Below are 15,382 nucleotides of genomic sequence, written 5' to 3' on the forward strand. Positions count from 1 at the left end.
CTTACCTCTACAACCGCACACCATAGGCAAGATACAACTTGTCCTCTTGAAGGAGCTGGGTAAGCAAACATAACGTGTGAGCATCCACCGCAGGTTCAAGGAAAAGAGGTTCCAAGGACCTGTGGGCAGACCCAAAGGAAGGAAGATATAAATGTGATCATAATGAGATCACATCTATCTTCCAGTCCGACATATTCTTCGGAGTGATGAAATGTACCCAGCCACTGGCACTCCTTCAAACAGTGGACATATCCAACTGCAGAGAAGTTATCCACGACTTCAAAACATTCGTAGGAAGACGTGTCATTAAACACTTCTGAATGGAAGTCAGCAGCGCATAACAGTATCAACACTCAATGAAGCGTGTCGATCCTTCTTAGGTACAGCAACACACCAACAGGACAGAGTAATGACAGATCTGGATCAACCAATAAAAAGTCCAAAGCGCAGGAGATCGTGAAGGTTTCGGACTCGTCAACAGATGCTGAATGATTGCGCATCCGAGATGTAGTCACAACATGACACCCACCTTTTGAAGGATGATGTTGAGAACGAATTATGCAAATCTTCTATCTTGTTTGCCAATGATGTTGAGAGACGAGATGATGATTCTCGCAAGGCATGTGGCCACATTAAACGAGAGTCAAATGCCTTCTAGAGACCAAGGTCCCTGAAAGGGCAAGACAGAAGTTTCTCATCATTAGTTGAATCTCAACCAAGGTGAAACAGTACTACTTAGTGAATGACTAGGGTTAATGTGGACCTACATATTCACATTAGTTGGATTAGAGAGAAGTGAACTCTAACAATTCTGATCATAGAAAAAGTCCCGTCGATGACACTGAGTGAAGACGGTTCTAACCCCCCGTATTTTACAGGACTGAAAAAGTTATTCCGCTACTTAATTGCTGCTTGGCAAGAAAGTTGGTGCTTGCAATAAAGGCAGAGTCTTTCAGTAATGAAAACACAGGGATTGTACTGCTTCTTGAAGGTTGGATCAGGAAGGAATTTTCTATTTAATCTGGAAGCAGAGCTAGTAGTGCGGGGAACAGGCGAAGTCTTCCGTTATTAATTTCCAATTCGGGGTGAACAAAGAATAATTGAACACCTTACGCATTAGAAAATGATATTGTTATGATACAATAAAGTTTGTTCATACTTACCTGGCAGATATATATATAGCTGTATTCTCCGAAGTCCGACAGAATTTCAAAACTTACGACACACGTAGTGGGAGTCAGGTGGTTATTACCCATTCCTGCCGCTGGGAGGCGGGTATCAGGAACCATTCCCATTTTCTATTCAGATTTTCTAGTGCCACTGTCTCCTGAGGGGAGGTGGGTGGGCACTTTGATTATATATATCTGCCAGGTAAGTATGAACAAACTTTATTGTATCATGACAATATCATTTTGTTCAAGAAGCTTACCTGTCAGATATATATATAGCTGAATCCCACCTTTGGAGGTAAGGAGAGACAGAATAGGATTTTAGGAAACATATACATGCAGATGATTGACATCTTGGTTCCTTACCTGTTAGCATAGCTGACTTCGTGATTACTGTCACCCAAGTCTGCTTCTGCTTTACTAGAGTCTCCAGCAAGGTAGTGACCTATGTAGCTGGTGAGTTCTAGATGATCTGTCAACAGGGGCGTGACCACAATGTGACTAGACCATTTGACCATACTATGAAGGCAAAGAAGCAAAACCACCACCTGACCTAGCCTAACAAAAGTTAATCCCCACATAACTTAGGCTAAAGGAAGGGAAGTCCGCCTCAGGCAGTCGACCCTACAACCATAACTCAATATAAAATTTAAAAGCTCACCTAACCAGGTAGTGTGAAGCGAACACCGAGTTCCTACGCCAAAAGGTGGCACTCAAAATGTCATTGAGTGCCATGTTCTTTTGGAAGGCTACCGAAGTAGATATAGCCCTCACTTCGTGAGCATTCACTTTTAACAGCTTCATGTCACTGTCTTCACAAGATGAATGCGCTTCCTTAATGGTGTCCCTTAAGAAGAATGCCAGGGCATTCTTCGACATCGGTAAGTCTGGTCTCCTGACCGAACACCACAAGTTGTTAGAAGGACCTCGACATTCCTTTGTTTCCCGCAAATAGAATTTGAGAGCCCTGACAGGGCACAAGACTCTCTCTGGCTCCCGTCCAATGACTTTGGCCATACCCTTAATCTCAAAGCTCTTGGGCCAAGGGTTGGATGGATTCTCGTTCTTAGCCAGAAACGTCGGGCTTAATGAACAAACGGTATTATGCCCCTTAAAGCCAACGTGCTTGCTAATAGCTTGAATTTCGCTAACTCTCTTCGCCGTCGGCAGAGCAGTTAGGAAGACAGCCTTTCTGGTAACATCCCTTAGTGACGCATCATGAAGAGGTTCAAAACGACTGGACATCAGGAACTTAAGGACTACGTCCAAGTTCCATGACGGCAACTTAGGTTGAAGGATCTTCGTGGTCTCGAAGGATCTTAAGAGATTGTGAAGATCTTTGTCGTTTGCCAAGTCCATGCCTCTATGTCTAAAGACTACAGACAGCACACTTCTGTAGCCTTTGATCATCAGGACTGCAAGCTTCAAGTCATTCCTCAGGTAAAGTAGGAAGTCAGCTATTTGGTTCACAGAGGTCGTGGTAGAGGAAATGCCCTTCTTTCTGCACCAACTCCTGAAAGCGGCCCACTTCGATTGGTACACTGCAAGAGAGGAAGCTCTCCTTGCATTGGCAATAGCTCTTGCCATAGGTCTTGAAAAGCCTCTCACTCTGGCTAACTTTTGGATAGTCTGAACGCAGTTAGACTCAGAGCGGGGAGGTTTTTGTGGTACCTCTCGAAGTGGGGCTGTCTGAGTAGATCTATCCTTGAAGGAAGTGTCCTCGGGAAGTCTACTACGAAGGACATGACCTCTGTGAACCATTCTTTTGCCGGCCAGAACGGGGCGATCAGCGTCATTCTCGTCCCTTCTGACGTTGCAAATTTTCTCATCACTTCTCCCAGGATCTTGAACGGGGGAAAGGCATACAGGTCCATCCCTGTCCAGTCCCAGAGAAGGGCATCTATCGCTACTGCTCCTGGATCGAGCACCAGGGAGCAGTACAGCGGAAGTCTCTTTGTCCTCGACGTCGCAAAGATGTCTACGGGAGGACGTCCCCATAACCCCCACAGCTCTTGGCACACCTCCTGGTGAAGAATCCATTCGGCCGGCAGCAGTTGACCTTGCCGACTGAGGAGATCTGCACGGACGTTCTCTACGCCTGCGACGAACCTCGTAAGGATCGTTACGTCCCGTGCTTTTGCCCACAAGATCTCTCTCGCTAGATTGAACAGGGACCGAGAGTGTGTTCCTCTTTGTTTCTTGATGTAGGCCAGAGCTGTGGTGTTGTCCGAGTTGATCTGGACTATTTGATGTGAGACCTTGTCTTGGAAGAATTGGAGCGCCAAATAGATGGCCGCTAGCTCTTTGAGGTTTATGTGCCAGGACACCTGTTCCCCTCTCCAGGTGCCTGACACTTCTTCCCCCCCTAGTGTTGCTCCCCACCCCGTGGTGGATGCGTCGGAGAACAACACTAGGTCGGGGCTCTGAAGCTTGAGGGAAAATCCCTCCTACAGCTTTACAGGATCGAGCCACCACCTTAGGTGATCCTTTACCTCTCTCGAGATCTTCAAAACCGTATCGAGATTTTCCTTGTCCTTCCAGTTCTCCGTCAGGAAAAACTGGAGAGGTCTGAGGTGTAGTCTTCCCAAGGAAACAAACTTCTCCAGCGAGAGAAAATGGTCCCCAGCAGACTCATCCATTCCCTCACCGAGCATGATTCTTTCCTTAGGAAGGCTGACACTGTCTAAGCCTTGCTGCTGACGTACCTGGGACGGAAAAGCTCGAAAAGCCACTGAATTCATCTGAATCCCCAGATACACGATGGACTGTGTTGGGATCAGATGTGACTTTTTGAAATTCACCAGAAGTCCCAGGGACTTCACCAAAGCTAAAGTTGATTGAAGGTCCTTCAGACACCGTGCTTTCAAAGATGCTCGAATGAGCCAGTCATCTAGATATAGAGAGATTCTGACGTTTGCAAGATGAAGCCACTTCGCCACATTCTTCATTAAAATCGTGAAGATCATCGGGGCCATGCTCCATCCGAAGCAAAGAGCCCTGAATTGGAAAAATTTTCCTCTCAGGACAAACCACAGATACTTCATCGATTGGGGATGGATCGGGACGTGAAAATAGGCGTCTTGAAGATCTAATGACACCATCCAATCGCCTTGTCTTAAGGCCCCAAGAACTGACTGAGGCGTCTCCATCTTGAACCTCTGTTTCTCCACGAAAAGATTCAGACTGCTTACGTCTAAAACTGGTCGCCAACCTCCCGACTGTTTCGGCACAGGAACAACCTGTTGTAGAAGCCCGGGGATTGTAGGTCCACGACCTGTTCTACCGCTCTCTTTTCGAGCATTTGCTTGAGCAGATCGTATAAAATCTGCTGCTTCTGATGGTAAGAGGGTGACAGATCCCTGGGTGTCGTGCACAGCGGAGGCGGCTTCAGGAAAGGTATCTTGAATCCTTGCTCGATGACATTGAGCGACCAGCTGTCTGCATCTCTCTCTCTCAAGGCTTTTGCGAATAAACGAAGCCTGGCTCCTACTGGTGACTGAAGGACTGCAGTCTCATTTTTTACCCCTGAGTTTAGAAGGCGCTCTGCCTCTGGAAAGACTTCTTCCTCGAGAAGGCGGTCTCGAGGAAGCTCCGCCTCGAAAGGGCTTCTGCTTCTTAGAAACTTGCCTTCGCGAAGACGTCGAAGGGACTGCAGGACGTCTAGAAGACTGTGCTAGAAGGTCTTGTGTAGCCTTCTCTTGCAGGCTGCCGGCCACATCCTTTATCATAGCCTGGGGAAAGAGATAGCTCGAAAGAGGGGCAAACAGCAACTCTGCCCTCTGCGAGGGAGAAACTGACTTTGCAGTGAAATTGCAGTAGAGCGCTCTCTTTTTTAAGAGCCCTGTACAAAAATGCGAAGCCAGTTCCTCCGAACCATCCCTGACGGCCTTGTCCATACACGAAAGAATGCTGGACAGCTCCCCCAGGCTAATCGAATCTTGACTACGAGACTGTGTGTCTAGTACCCCCAAGCACCAGTCCAAAAAATTAAATACCTCCACCGTACGGAAGAGGCCCTTAAGATGGTGGTCTAGTTCAGGTGTCCAAGCCACCTTCGCCGACGAAAGGAGAGACCTCCTCGGTGCGTCAACCAGGCTGGCAAAGTCACCTTGGGCAGACGAGGGAGCTCTTAATCCGACGTCCTCCCCTGTCTCATACCAAACGCCTGCCATGCCGTTAAGTCTTGAAGGAGGCAGGGCAAAAGAGGTCTTGCCTTGTGCTTTCCTCGACTCCACCCAATCATGGACCTTCTTAAACGCCCTCTTGGTCGAAAGCGAAGTCGTCATCTTCACGAATCCCGGAGTCTTGTTGGTTTTCAAAGAAGAAAACTGAGAAGGAGGAGAGCGAGGAGCCGAGGGTTGGAATTTATCTCCAAAAGAAGCACGAAGTAAGCGAACCAAGACTTGATAGTCAGGGGGCGTCTTGGCGAGCTGCTTGACTAAGCAAAGCCGCTTGCACGGCGTCAAGCTTAGCAGCTTGAACCACACCCTCCTTCACAGCAGAGCGAACGTCATGTTCCGTATACGGAGAGCCACGAAGAGAGGAGAGGGGAACGTCTCGGGGAGCAGGAAAACAATCCTTGCTTCGAGAGTAACGACGTCCCTTCCTCTCGATAGAAGAATGTTTAGGAAGATGTTCCTCGTGCCCTCTAGACAACCGCTGGGGAGCCGCACGAAATCCAGAGGGCGACGAAACAGGAGAAAGAGAAGAGCGAAGAGAAGGAGAGGGGGACTGTCTAGACCTCTTGATCGGCAGTCTATCATCCTTCCTCCAACGACGTGGCTCTGCCTCTCTCTCGGCAAGCAACGAAGCAAGTTGTTGCTGCATATAAAGGATAATCTTCTTTGTAGGAGAAGACTCCTTTTCAGGTGAAGGGCTGATCCTGTGAGAAGACAAGGGGCGAGGGGAAGCCACCTTCCTTCTCACATGAACCACAACAGTTCTATCCCTGGCGCAACTGAGGCGCTCAAAAGCGTCATTGTCGGATGACGTCATGATCTTCTTTTGTGGAGTAAAGGCAGCAAAACTCTCCGGAGATGACCGCAAGGCAGAAGAAGAGAAAGGACGTGAAGCGTCCTCCTCCCTGAGACCAAAGACGACGGCCGCCTATGCGACATCTTGCATCTTTGCTCTCTTTTGAGGTGGAGAGTAGTCCAAATGTTCAGGCGACGACCGCAAAGCAGAAGGAGCGAAAGGACGTGGCGCATCCTCCTCTGAGAAACCAAAGACGACGGCTGCCTGTGCGACATCTAGCGTCTTATTTCTCTTCAGAGGCCGCGAGTCCTTCCTGGAGCTCCAACTCCTGTCCGGGGAGGACGCCTTGGATGACGAAAATGATATTGTTATGATACAATAAAGTTTGTTCATACTTACCTGGCAGATATATATATAGCTGTATTTTCTGAAGTCCGACAGAATTTAAAAAACTTCCGACACACGCAGTGGTCGGCCAGGTGGTTAGTACCCATTCCCGCCGCTGGGAGGCGGGTATCAGGAACCATTCCCATTTTCTATTCATAATTTTTATTTCCACTGTCCCCTGAGGGGAGGTGGGTGGGTACTTGATTATATATATCTGCCAGGTAAGTATGAACAAACTTTATTGTATCATAACAATATCATTTTGTTCATGAAACTTACCTGTCAGATATATATATAGCTGAATCCCACCGTTGGAGGTGGGAAGGGACAGAATAGAAGGATTTTGGGAAACAAATGCATGCAGATGATTTACATCTTGGTTCCACCTGTTAGCATAGCTGACTTCGTGATTACAGTCACCCAAGTCTACTTCTGCTTTCCTAGAGTTGCCAGCGAGGTAGAGACCTATAAAGCTGGTGCACTCCAGATGATCTGTCAACGGGGGCGTGACCACAATGTGACTAGACCATATTGACCATACCATGAGGGCTAAGAAGTAAAATAAATATATATATATAAATATATATATCACCACCTGACCAACCTAGCCAAAGTTAAGGTGTGTTAACTAAGGCTTAAGAGTTAAGAAGTCGCCGTTGTCGGCGACTCAACAACTAAATTAAGAGCTCTTCCTAACCATTTTCTACAGGATAGGATGAGTGGTACTTCTTGCCCCCAAGATTGTGTCTGCAGACACGTATGGCCCTAGCGAGCAGCAGATCTCATATGCCATCTTCACATCTCGCAGGGAGTGTGAAGTGAACACAGAGTTGCTTCGCTAAAACATGGTACTCAGGATGTTGCTGAGTGCCATGCTCTGTTGAAATGCTTCCGAGGCCGCGCCCTCACCTCGTGAGCATTCAGATAAAAAGATTTCAAATCTTTGTGCAAACACAATGAAGGAGCATTTTTGAAAGAACTCCTTAACACTAAAGCCAGGGTGTTCTTCGATATGGGCAAGTCTGGTCTTTTTTCGGAACACTGCAGATTGCCCGAATGACTTCGACTTTCTTGAGTTTTATGTAGATAAAACTTGAGAGACCCGACAGGGCACAGGACTCTCTCTGGCTCCTGCCCACTAACTTGTGCCATCCTTGCTTCCAAGCTCCTGGCCCAAGGACAAAACGGGTTTCCATTCTTAGGCCACAACGGAAGGCTTAGAGAGCACACCGCCTTGTGTTTTCTAAAGCCAAAACTAGTGACGATGGCTTAAAATCTCACTAACCCTCTTTGTCGTATCTAGGGTGGTTAGAAGAAGGCCTTCCTGATCACATGCAAGAAGTTAACAGGTAGGAGAGGTTCGAATGCTTTGACATCAAGAACTTCAGACTACGTCTAAGTTCCATTTTGGAAGCTTCGATCTGGACATGCACAGTCAGTCCGTCTGTACTAAAATCAGGTGACCGACCAGTTGACCAGTCAGACGAATCAAGGACAGCAAGGCTGTACCCTGAAGACCATAAGGCACTATTCTTCGCTGAAGGATGAGTGTCTGGACTGCCTGGGCGATTCAATCTAAGCAAACCTTGGGGGGTGTATCAACGCAACCCAACGTCGTCAGCGAATCAACTCCTGACTCAAGCTTCTGGTGCCAGGAGAAAGGAGCGAGGAGCAAAAAGGCGATTCAGTCCCGAAGGAAGAATGCCTGACAGTCCAACCTGGTCTTATGTTACACGATCATCGGGGGTGTATAAATGCAACCGACTTCGTCAACAAGAAACTCAGGGCTACTATATGTCGCCTGATCTCGCACGAGTGTCTGACTCCGAGAAAACAGATGAGACAAAAAGTAGGTGGTGAGCGAGTTTCGAGATTCCACAGAACTCAAAGATCGTGAAGGGCTTTGTTGTTTGACAGACGCAAATCTCTGAGCCCAAAGGCCGTCAACAACATATTTGCGTATTCTTTAATAGTTGTGACTGCCAGCTTATCCCATTCTTCAGACGGAAATGGAAGACGGTAATCTTATTCCTGTCAACATCTCGATAGTCTGAACGTAGTCAGACTCAGAGCGGAGAGGTTATAGGTACCTTTCGAGTTAGAGTAGACCGACTCTCTCGGAAAAGGTCCTTGGAAAGTGAACTAGGAAGGATGTGACCTCTGTGAATCCAGGATCCTGAAGGCCAACATGGGGCGATCAGCGTCATTGTCGCTCCCTGTGACGTCATAAATCCTCTTATTACATTCCTAAGCATTGAAAAAGGGGAAAAGAGACTAAACATCCATCCCCGTTCAATATCATAGGATGGCGTTTAATGGTACAGATCCCGGATCGAGAATAAGGGAGCAGAGAAGAAGAAGCCTCTTCGTCCTCAACATAACGAAGAGAAGAATGAAAGGGCGTCCCTAAAGTCTCCACAACTCTCAACTTACTTCTAAAGAAAGATTCCACTCGGAAGTCAATAGTTGCTGCCGTCGATCGAGACAATTCGTACGGACTTTTGCAATCCTGTAACGAACCTCTAGAGGATCGTTACATTCTACGCCTGTTGTTATAATAGGCTCTTTCTCGTAAACTCGAACAGGGACCGAGAGAAAGATACTTCTTAAGATATGAGAGAGATGGGAATATCAGAGTTGATCTGGGACCACTGGTTTCCAAACTCGTTTCGAGGACTGGAGGGACGACCGAATCGGTTTTACTTCTTTCAGATTAAGATACCAGGACATCTGAAACCCTATCCAGATGTCCGGCACCTTCTTTCTATCACCTCAGGTGATAGATCACTGAGAGATGTTCAGAATCATTCCTAGATCTTGAATAATATTTTCTAGTTTTCCCGGGTAGGAAAAAAACTGTGGTCTGAATTGCAGTCTATTCGGGAAACAAACTTCTTCAGGAAGGAAATGGTCCCCAGCAAGCTCATCCATTCCCTCCCCGAGTATGCTTACTTCCCTAATAAGGCTGCGCTTTGCCTAAGCAGGAGAGCATATAAAAGTGCAATGTTGTGGTAGACTCGTAGTTCTATACCGTGCGGTAACGAGCACCGAAAGGATTAAGAGATAACTCTGTTGAACACTAGTAAGGCGAAAACGAATGCAACGTTTATTCATTCACGTAAGAAATCCCCTCAATCTTAGGCTAAAGTCCGTGATTGTAGGACAGAGATAAAAGTAGTCAGTCAATCCCGCAGAGAGACGTAAACCGCCAGCACAGATACGGTTAGTCCAGTCAATCCCGCGGAGAGAGAGACGTAACCTACCGCGCATGACAGCGCACGATCTGTTACTGGCTCAGTTGGACTGGAGGACAGACACAGCAGCAGCCAGCAGCTTACGAACGTCGTCTCTTAACTTTATGTCTGGGTTGCCAGCTACCCTATTCTACGAAGAAATAGGTCTGTTATTTTTTGAGCAGAAAGAGACTCAAGCTGGTATATTTAAGCGAAACAGAAAACGCTAAATATATAGATGCGTTTGTGTCGTCAGAACACTACCATACAACGGTAAAAGATAAATCGGAAACTCCTGAAGGCTGCAGGGAGTAATGATTAAATGTCCTTAAAATAATAGACAATAGACTCTCGGTTGCCATCCGAAGAGGTAACTGCAGCAAGCGTATATGACTTGAACCAACCAGTAGTAAAATAACGCAAGGCAAAATATGATATATCACAATAAAGTTTGTTCATACTTACCTGGCAGACATATATATAGCTGAATTCGGAAATACAGCTACATACATATCTGACAGGCAAGTTTCATGAACAAAACTTAGAGAATCGAAGCAGACAGCTCAAGCTTCTTATGTTATTGGACATAAGCGTTCATTGACGTAGTCTACAAGTCTATTTCTTGTACGAGTCTGCGAAGGACGAATGAGAGCTCTTCCGAATCTTGTCAATAAGACTTATTCGCTTACGCAATATCAAGTTAATGAGATGTTTGTCAATGAGAACTAACCCATTTATGGACAAAGAGATATTTTGTCAATGAGGGGATACCCACCTTACTTGATAAAACGATAGTATATTGTCAATGGGGGAAAAGTCACTGAATTGGACAAAACGTAATCCAGGAAGTCGAGCATTTTTTATTTTTCCGATTCCCGTCTCAAACGAGGAAGGGCAAGAATCCTGTTAAGAGACTGGGCTTACGGCAGGTAGAACGACGATGTTCAATTCGGCAGCGTAGTCCCGACTAGAAACTAACAAAATCTATCATCTGAAAAAACCCTTTCAGATGGGCTAAAAAGCTTGCAAAATTATCCTGGAAGAGGAAGAAACTCTCCAACCAGCTTCCTCTCCCGTATCACAACTAATGCCTGCTAAAGCTTAAAATTTATTGGCAGTATGGCAAAGGAAGTCCTGTCTTGCGCTTTCCTGAAGAGCGTCCTTTTGATGAGTGCCTCTGCAAGAATCCTACTGAACGTTGCCGAGAGTCCTGACGTGCAGGACGTCGAGCCTTTACATAACCCGTAACTGCCTTATCGCAAAGTCTTGACTGCGGTAGAGAAACGAGATCTCTTCCCTTGAGCTTTCCTTAACTCCATCCACCTTTGCGAAAAGCAATATAATATTGACAGAGACCTCTTGAATTCACGAAACCTGAGGTCTTGCTGGGTTTCGAAGACGAAGTTGTCTGTTCACTTTAAGCTTCCTTCGAAGCACTGCTTACTTCACATTCTTGAGGCTCAAATCTTAAACAAGAGCTTGAAGAGTTCAACAGAAACGTTCAGCCAGGAGACAAACCTGGCGTGCGCTGGCGCACGCTCGGCGTCCTGGCGCGCGCTCGGCGTCCACTGGCGAGGACGCTCGGTGTCCATCCGAGCGTCCCGTTCAAGCCGAGCGTCAAAAGAAGCGTGCAGAAAAAGCGTCACGCTCCTGACAGGCGTCAAAACAAGCAAGAGAAACTGTCTTCTTTTTCATATTTCTCGGTGGAAAAACGTACACGTGATCAGGCGACGTTCGCCTTCTTACTTCTCCCTGAAACGCATAACGAGAGAGAGGGGACGTGAAGCGTCCTCTTCTCTAAAGCTTCTATTTAGAGGGCGCGAGTCCTTCCGAGAGCTCCAACCCCTGCACGGGGAGGACGCCTCGGAGGACGAGAAGCAATACTTCGAGATTCGTGCACGTGCACGATCTTCCGCAGCCTGGGAAGCGTCAACAGGTCCTACCGAAGGGACGCCAGATCGATATGGGTTCCCCGTAACCCTCCTTCGGCTTTTGACATGCCCTCTCCCTGGTCCTGGGAGTCCGACAGAGGTCCAGGCCTAGAGGCGTTATGGGGTCGATCTGACGTTCCCTCCTGAAGAAAGAGAGGACGTGAAGCGTCCTCTTCTCTAAAGCTTCTTAGAGGGCGCGAGTCCTTCCGAGAGCTCCAACCCTTGCGCGGGGAGGACGCCTCGGAGGACGAGAAGCAATCCTTCAGGATTCGTGCACGTGCACGCACTTTGGCAGTCTGGGGATTTTCATCAGAAACTGCCGAAGGCACGCCAGATCGGTGGGGGTTCCTCGTAACCCTCCTTCGGCTTTCGACATGCCCTCTCCCTGTGGTCCTGGGAGTCCGACAGAGGTCTAGACCTAGAGGGCGTTATAAGGCCGATCTGACGCACCCTCACTACACAAGGGGCACTGTCACTGCACTTAGCCACTTCACTATTGCTCTCTAAAGCAGCACTTTCGATTCTAAGTTACGAATCGAAAGAGTATAGAGAAAGGCAATAACCTCTACAGACACTGTTTTTAGGGCCCGAAGGCAACATTACAGGGTTAGGAGTAACAATAACAGAAGTAGCACTCTTCACAACAATGAAGGAGAGCGATCACCTCTCGCAGACATATTCATAACCGTAGGCCATACTATAGGGTTAGGCAAAATAAAGTCTACAGGAGTTAGCAGGTTCACTACCCTGACTTTTGTTTACTGATTAATTGCGTACATACAACATACTTTTTCCTACGGAATTAGACAGTTTTCTGATTAAATTGCTACATACGAATCTACTCTTCCTTACGGAGACAAAGTCTCACACTCCTTACATGACAAATCTCAAGAAAGAAGCAAGACCCATACCCCTCGTGCATACCAAGTGCGGATCTACCGAAGCTTTCGGTAGCCACACCCTATCTTTGCAGACAACACCCTCTGAAACTAGCCTAACTAGATTCAGATATCTTATGCAAAAATGAATCAAATTCAAATCAATTTAAAGATAGCGTATGCCTAGCCACATCCAATGAAGTTTCCAAAATCCTAAGCCGGAGGTACTGAAAACAGGTGTTTTCAGCACCGGTGACAGAAAAATTATGAATAGAAAATGGGAATGGTTCCTGATACCCGCCTCCCAGCGGCGGGAATGGGTACTAACCACCTGGCCGACCACTGCGTGTGTCGGAAGTTTTTTAAATTCTGTCGGACTTCAGAAAATACAGCTATATATATATCTGACAGGTAAGTTTCATGAACAAAAGCACTATTGGAGGATACGCGCACGAGCACGCTCTTTGGCAGCCTGGGAAGCATCAACAGGTCCTGCCGAAGGGACGCCAGATCGGTGGGGAGCCCCCGTAACCCTCCTTCGGCTCTCGACTTGCCCTCTCCCTGATTCCTGGGAGTCCGACAGAGGTCCAGGCCTAGAGGCATTATAGGGCCGATCTGACACCCCCTCCACAACACTAGGGGCACTTTCACTGCACTTCACTGCACTAAAAACACTTCTACCCTCCAAGGCGAGCACTTTAGATTCTAGATTACATAGGAACTCTAGAATCCCAGATAGGGCATTACCCTCCACAGACACCATTTCAGGGCCCGAAGGCATTACAGATTTAGGAGTTGCAAAAACTACTGGAGGGGTAGCAGGAGAAACATTACTGCCCTTACGTCTACTGCCTGACATACTCCTGGAGGAAGACCTCCTGATCCTATCACACTCTAACTTGCACACATAGGATTCATACACCTTCCAACCCGAATCAGACAGACATTCACACTCCTTACAACGATCATCAATCACACACACATGTTCTCTACAACTCGTGCATATTGTGTGTGGGTCTACCGAAGCCTTCGGTAGCCTTACCTTACAATCTTCCATACAACATACTCTGGCGCTAGCCGAACTAGATCCAGACATCTTAGTTAAGGAAAAATCAAGCCAAAATAAAAAACAATCCACAAAAAGCATATGCCTAGCCACAAATCCAAGTTCAATAACCAAAAGACAATCAGGATACTTAAGTAGCAAAAGAAGTTTCAAAATCCTAAGACGGAGGTACTGAAAACAGGTGTTGACAGTACTGGCGACAGAGAAAATCTAAATAGAAAATGGGAATGGTTCCTGATACCCGCCTCCCAGCGGCGGGAATGGGTACTAACCACCTGACTCCCACTGCACGTGTCGTAAGTTTTGAAATTCTGTCGGAATTCGGAGAATACAGCTATATATATATCTGACAGGTAAGCTTCATGAACAAACCGTAATTTACTGGGAGTGTACACAGAGGAAACAAAAATCGTGTAAAGCTAGAGTACAAAATCAAAAGAAGAAAACTACGAGTTGATAAAGACCTGCAACGAACATAATCACGCAGCCTCTAAAAGTACAGTTGAAGCAAAAAGTGCCGTTGCAAAGCTAAAGGAAGATGTCTCCTCGAAAAATTTATCTACTAGATCGTTAGTTTCAAGCTGCTTGTCGCCGTTGGATGCTTGCACACGAGCTGAAGTACAAAACGTCCAGCATCTAAGTAGAAATATTCGTCGATGGAGGCAGCAGAACTTCAGTGCTCCTGCAATCCCTAGGGAAAGGTCAGGGTTTTGCATTCCAACAGAATTTCAACATCTTTCATCAGGGGAAAAGTTTTTACAGTATGATTCGGGAGCTGATGACCATAATCGCATTCTGATATTTGCTACTGAAGTAGGGTTTGAACATTTAAGGAGGTACAGAAACTGGGCTGTTGATGGCACCTTTAAGGTGTCACCAGCAATTTTCTATCAACTTTTTACCATCCATGTCCAAGTAGAGAAGTGTAGTTTTCCTCGTATTTATGCCCTTCTTCCAAACAAAACAGAGGAAACTTATAAAATGCTTTACAAAAAAATTCAAGAATTGCTGCAACAAAATCCATTAACTAAAATGAGTAACTTTGAAAAAGGATTATTTAACGCAATTAAATGTACTTTTCCTGACACTGATGTGAGTGGATGTTTCTTCCACTTCTGCCAAGCAAATTACAAGAAAATTGTTGATTTGGGGTATAAAGTTCGATACCACAATGATGATGAATTTTGTCTTAAGATACGTTGTCTCTCTGCTCTTGCAATTTTACCAGTTGAAGGTGTGTCTACAGGTTTTGAGGAACTTTCGGAGGATGAGGATATCCCTTCAGAATTTCTCTCGTATTTTGAGGTAAATTACATCGGAGTCATCAGAGGAAGAGGTGGAAATCGCAGAAGAGCTAGTCCATTATTTTCAATTTCCCACTGGAATATGAACCTAAGAACTCAATGGTCTATGCCTCAAACAAACAACAGTCGTGAAGGATTTCATAGTGCTCTATCAAATAATGCTCAACAACCTCACCCTAACCTACGGAAGCTCATAGATCGTCTCATGAAGGAGGAAGTTTTGTCCCATACAAAAGTGCTCCACATGGAAAGAGGAGATGAAAGATCTACTACCACTAAGTATAAGAACATAAACAAACGCTTACAGCAGGTAGTCACGTGCTATAATCCTGACGATAAAATTATTTTTCTACCTTTCATTGCCTATAACTTACATATATTCTGAAGTTTTATAATCTGATTAAACACATTTTATTCCCATTTATTTTTTTTTAATTGAA

The 15,382-nt window shown here is 46.2% G+C and overlaps 2 protein-coding genes across 5 annotated transcripts in view; one reads left to right on the forward strand and one right to left on the reverse strand.

Annotated features, from left to right (window-relative positions):
- Nucleotides 1-15,382, reverse strand: part of LOC135196935 (coiled-coil domain-containing protein 124-like) — an 85,667-nt gene that overhangs the window by 45,879 nt on the left and 24,406 nt on the right. The gene's annotated exons all lie outside the window — the stretch shown is intronic.
- LOC135196532 (uncharacterized) lies at nt 1,972-15,327 on the forward strand. The gene is made up of 2 exons (XM_064223380.1): nt 1,972-2,050; nt 14,384-15,327. Exons 1-2 carry the CDS (start codon nt 1,972-1,974, stop codon nt 15,325-15,327), a joined length of 1,023 nt encoding a protein of 340 aa, XP_064079450.1.

Source organism: Macrobrachium nipponense, chromosome 18 (assembly GCF_015104395.2).
Source record: "Macrobrachium nipponense isolate FS-2020 chromosome 18, ASM1510439v2, whole genome shotgun sequence".
NCBI classification, from domain to species: domain Eukaryota; kingdom Metazoa; phylum Arthropoda; class Malacostraca; order Decapoda; family Palaemonidae; genus Macrobrachium; species Macrobrachium nipponense.